We start from the raw sequence: 5,357 nt of genomic DNA on the forward strand, positions 1-5,357 counted from the left end.
TCTTATGAATTTTTTATAAACTATTTTTATGGACAATTTTAAATTCAATAGATTTACTAATTAAATTTAAATAAACATAAATATTTGTTTCTTAATTAATATACATTTTAATTGTATTGATAAATATAAACATGGTTCAATACGTAAATTGTCAGTTTTGTCCACCTAGATCTGGGATTTGTCCCACTGTGCGCCACAAGAAAACAACACCATTGATTTCGATGAACATAAAAATGATAATAATAATAATTCAATCAGCTCGGTCGTGGCCGTGGAAACCGGGTTGGATCATGCGGTACATAAAATTGTTCTCGATATGCCTTTAAAGAAAAATAAACAAGAAACAAACATTTCAGTTATAAATGCATAGGTAATATGTTCGTAATTGAAAAATTATTTATTTATTTATTTTTATTTTTAAACAAGAGAATTGTACAGTCTGTAATTTAAAGGTTTACAATAAGGACAAGTGATAAAAGAATAATATAGAAAAGACGAAATAATAGGGTAAAAACAGACGGGTTGATAATTACGATTATTTACAACAATTTAGACAGGGGGCATGCGAGAAGAGACCATCCATTGATGGGACTTCGTGGCGTGTGTTGGTGGAGGTTAGGCTAAAAGTAAATCACGACCCCACGTTCGTTTTAGTCGCCTTCTGGGGTCACCAGGAATAGTGGGGATAGATAGTTCCGAAATCAAGGGATTGCAGTGATTGTGGAGATTGGTGGGCATGCGTTTGTAGAAAGACTTGGCAACGTTTTTAACTGTTTGGATGGAAAGATATTTATGGAGAGTATCATTAGAGATGTAAAATGTGGCATTAGTTATTTGTCGAAGGCATTTGGATTGAAAAGTTTGGATTTTATTAATATTGGAGGGTTTGGCAGCACCCCATAATTGGATGCCATATGTCCATATTGGTTTGAGGAGTAATTTGTATAAGAGAAGTTTATTTTTAAGGTTTAGATGTTTAGATGTTAAGAGAAGGCATAATTTATGAGTCCAATAATTTAGAGCAAGCTGTTTTGTGTGGATATGCGTTTCCCAGGTTAGCCGGCGGTCTAGATGAAGACCTAGGTAGCGAACGTTTTGGGAAGATGGAAGCGGGAGGTGATTGAGGTACACAGGAGGGCAAACAGCTTGCCGAAGCGTGAACGTACAGTGGACGGATTTGGTTTCATTGACTTTTATCCCCCAATCTTTATACCATATTGATAGGAGATTTAGGTGGTTTTGGGAAAAAATATTAAAGTATAAATGTCTTCTATTTATTTCATTAATATTTAATAATTACAAATATACATTTAAAAAAAAAAACTTCAATTGTTTATCTCTTATAATCTGGAACCCACCCATTGAGTGTTTGATCTTTTGATTCGTCGGTCGTGTACAATCTAACAGTAGCTTCACTGAACTTCCATCTATTACAACAAATTATTTTATTTAAAAACAAAAGAAGTAAATAAAATCAGTAAAAAAAAAAAACAGATTCAGCAATAGTTTTTAAATTTAAACCAATGTATTTACCTGTCCTTTACTGGCACATTCTCGATGTTAGTAACCTTATAATGACTTAGCACCCAAAGATCCTTTCCTTTTTCTTCAAAAGGCGTCTTTATTGTCACAACGCCATCTCCTTGTCTGAATGTTAGCGAATTAAATACTTCAACATCAAAATCTTCTGATCTCAAGCGTTCGCTGATATTATCTCTGTATGATGCATTCTATAAAAAAAAAATAAATTATTTATGCTATCATTAGGAAAAAATATTATTTTAATTACCATTTTATTCTGCTTCTTTTTCATAGGTTTTTTAACACTTGTTTTTTCTGCAGAACGTTTTGATCCAGGTTTTGTTTTTGAAAAAGACGGTCTTATATCAATTGATTCGCTAAAATGTTCATTCTGTGAAACATAAAACATAGTATATTATTTTTTACTGTTTTTTTCCATTATATATTTTTTCTATGTCCCAAGAATTATACCCAAAGCGTTGAGTAATGTTACGACGCACTTCCAATATACTATGTTATAATCAGTCATTTAATATTATTTTAAGAATTATAACCATAGCGTTGAGTGGTGTTACGACCGGCCTCCAATTTTCTATGGTTATAAGATATTTACTAAGTAGTTACTAACCTCTGAATCAGTTGAAGCAATTGTACGGTACGACATTTTATTTTGGTAGTATTTCTGTTGAACTGAGCTTCTTGTCCTGGGATGAAATCTTGAAGACTGGTGAATATTAGAGAATACCCTCTGTCTTTTATACACAGATTTTAACCACTACTTCAATAATTAAGTATACAAATGGTCATAGCCTTACATTATAGAAACCTGCTAAAACATGATCATACAGGTACAACAGCAAAATCACATTACATGACTTTAAATTGACGCTAACATAACCTATCCCAGCCAAATGTTTATGACATTCACCTTTTACCATGGTCAATACCCTCCTTGAATAAATTTCTACAATAACCTTACCTTAGATGGGTGCTGAAACATGTTCATATACAACAGCAAATTACATTACATGAATTTAAATTGTTGCTAACATAACCTGTCCAGCCAAATGTTTTCACATTTACTAAATGTCAATGTTTAGAATGTATACATTCATTCTCAAAAACCAATTATATTATATGAATCTAAATTGCTGCTAATATAACCTGCTCAGTCAAATGTTTTCACATTTACTTAATGTCAATGCCATTATAATATTAAAACAGGATGTAAAATAAGTTGAAATGTTTAAATCCATCACAAAAAAATTCTAATGAGAGAAGAGAGGGTTATTTTCGGGTATAAAACCCAGAATTTCTTAGCTTATCGTCATCAGTTCAAGCAACAGCAGTTCCAAGAGCAGCCAGCAGCAGAACAGTCTTCTTCGCCAAAACAACAGCCAGCCAGCAGTTTACCAAACATCTTCAACAGCCAGTCAAAAGATTGTCAAAACAACTCTAACAAATAGACCAGTCATCATACTTAGAAAAAGTACCTCAATTTCTACAAGCTATGTAAGTACTATATTTTTTTTTAATGTTATTTATTAAATTTAACATCATACTTCTTTTTTTTTAAAAATAAAATAGAATAATAACAATTTATTGTTGTAATGATAATACAGTTTTATAATATTACTATGGGTATTGAGTGTTTAGACTTAAAGATTTTTTTTCATAGATTATTTAAAATAAAAACATTAAAATAGAAGTAGTTGAAAGACGGTTTCTCAACTCTCACTTTTAGTCACTACTATAATATAAGCTGTTTTCTTTCTTTTGTTAAGTTATGATCAAGTAACAATAATACGTTATAATTACACCACGTCCACAGTATAGAAGATAACTTACTGATGTACCATACTATCATAGATTTACATAGATAAGATAGAACATCGGGCTTATCATTCATCAATAATATTGATAATTATTACCTAACCTCAACAATCTTTAATAGTCAATCTCTTTCATGATAATAACTATAGATACCGTTATCTAGTAGTTGTTGCACGATACCACGATTAAAGATATACAGGTTAGACATCGCCCGCCAACCAAGCGGTCCGGAAGTGTTACGGTTGACTGGTACACATTTCTACCACTAGCGTAGGGCGCTAGTAGTACGTAGGGTTACTTTATTTTGTTTTGCCCATTGAACTATGTATAATATTATATAATTATAATAATAGTTCAATGGTTTTGCCGGATAAATAGCAACATGCAAATAAAATATAATCAATAACAATTATAATTAGAGCTACGTGCTTTATAATAAATTGCATTATGCAATTATTATTTTTTATTCTTATTAATTATAATGTAGGTTAATTATAATATCATAATATATTGTATATGTTTGTGTTATGTGTATCTATACAAATATATTAACAAAATATTATAATTAATTTATGCATATTAATTAATATTTTATAAATTCTAATAAGAAGGTAAATGGACTTTTACTGCAGTCTTGGGTAGTCTTTTAGGAACCTTAAAGGCTTAAAATATTCTAAATATTATTTGAAATGTAAATATACTAATAGTAGTAATAGTACCTATACCAACTTGTGTGTATAGTCTATAATATTTTCTTGCATGGCTGGGCTTGATAGGTCAAACTTTACTCTTTATAGTGAAATTATAATTAATGATTTTAGTATAAGAAATAAAACTATACGAATTTTGGTTATAACTAGCCCAGCCTTGATTTCTCGTTTGTACAATATACACTTAACTTATTGATTCTTCAATTACATTAAACTTCATCAAACCTAAAACAAAAATGTTATGTAAGTACCTATAAATATGTAACAGGTTAAATCACAATTTTTGTAACAAGTTTCACATTTTTTTGCTATTCATACTGCATCTGCAACAAGCCAATTCTGCAATAGCAAATTTAAAATGAACCAAACAATATAATTTTTATTAAATGATGCTATTTATAATAAAAGCTTTAAGCAAACCTTAACCTATAACTTTGTGGTCATAAAAATAATAAACAAAATTATAAAAAGTTTTTAGTTAATTTTATGTAGAAATTAATTTAGCTATTTTTTTCTTCTCTCTGCTTTTTTTATTTTCTTGGCGATTATCTTGAACTGCAAAATGACGCATTCGCATTACAATATAGTTGCTTAGAATGGATGTAACTACGTCATTTTTATGTTCTTTGCATGGAAATGAAAAAGCATAATGTAAAGAATCTTCTACTGTAAGATCAAATACATTTTTTTGTTTACAATGTTTAGCAAAGCATTCTTCTACATTAGATAAAAAGTGAAATAAATGTATATTGGGATGTGTTAATCCTCCTTTTGATTTAATATTAATTAGCTCAGCTTCTGGCAAATCAACAAACTTATCTTTAACTATTAATGCGCTCAAGCAAAGCGTGCAAGATGTATTTTTGGCAATTTTTTTTGATACATACCCTGTGGTATAGTATATAATACAATTCCAAACTGAAGCTTCGTTGTAATTATGATCTTCAAATACTTCATCAGCTTCCCAAGAGCCTTCATCAACAAGCAAATCAACTTTAGACTTTAAAATATTTATTTTTTGCTGTCTAACTGTTGATTCACAATTAAATATGTCTTTGAGCTCTGATAAAGAAATTTTTGGGGCCTGGCAATCAAGTATTGTGCAATTTCCTGATTTAGGAGGACGCAAAACAGAATAAATTGATAATATACGGTATAAATGTAGAAATGTAGGGCCTGTAGGGTGGTCATTGGGACCTGCTGCATTTCTTCATTTTTTGGGAACGAAAAAGTTGACACTTTTTCATCGTTGGATTTATACCCAGTTTGACACCCAACCACACAACACGTACG

The 5,357-nt window shown here is 30.3% G+C and overlaps 1 protein-coding gene across 1 annotated transcript; it reads right to left on the reverse strand.

Annotated features, from left to right (window-relative positions):
• Positions 1–1,333: 1,333 nt before the first annotated feature.
• LOC132943893 (uncharacterized) lies at positions 1,334–2,576 on the reverse strand. Its single transcript, XM_061013039.1, has 4 exons — positions 2,150–2,576; positions 1,790–1,912; positions 1,534–1,730; positions 1,334–1,427 (listed from the first exon to the last, which is right to left on the reverse strand). Exons 1-4 carry the CDS (start codon positions 2,183–2,185, stop codon positions 1,334–1,336), a joined length of 450 nt encoding a protein of 149 aa, XP_060869022.1. The 5' UTR covers positions 2,186–2,576.
• Positions 2,577–5,357: the final 2,781 nt, after the last annotated feature.

This window comes from Metopolophium dirhodum, chromosome 1 (genome assembly GCF_019925205.1).
Source record: "Metopolophium dirhodum isolate CAU chromosome 1, ASM1992520v1, whole genome shotgun sequence".
NCBI classification, from domain to species: domain Eukaryota; kingdom Metazoa; phylum Arthropoda; class Insecta; order Hemiptera; family Aphididae; genus Metopolophium; species Metopolophium dirhodum.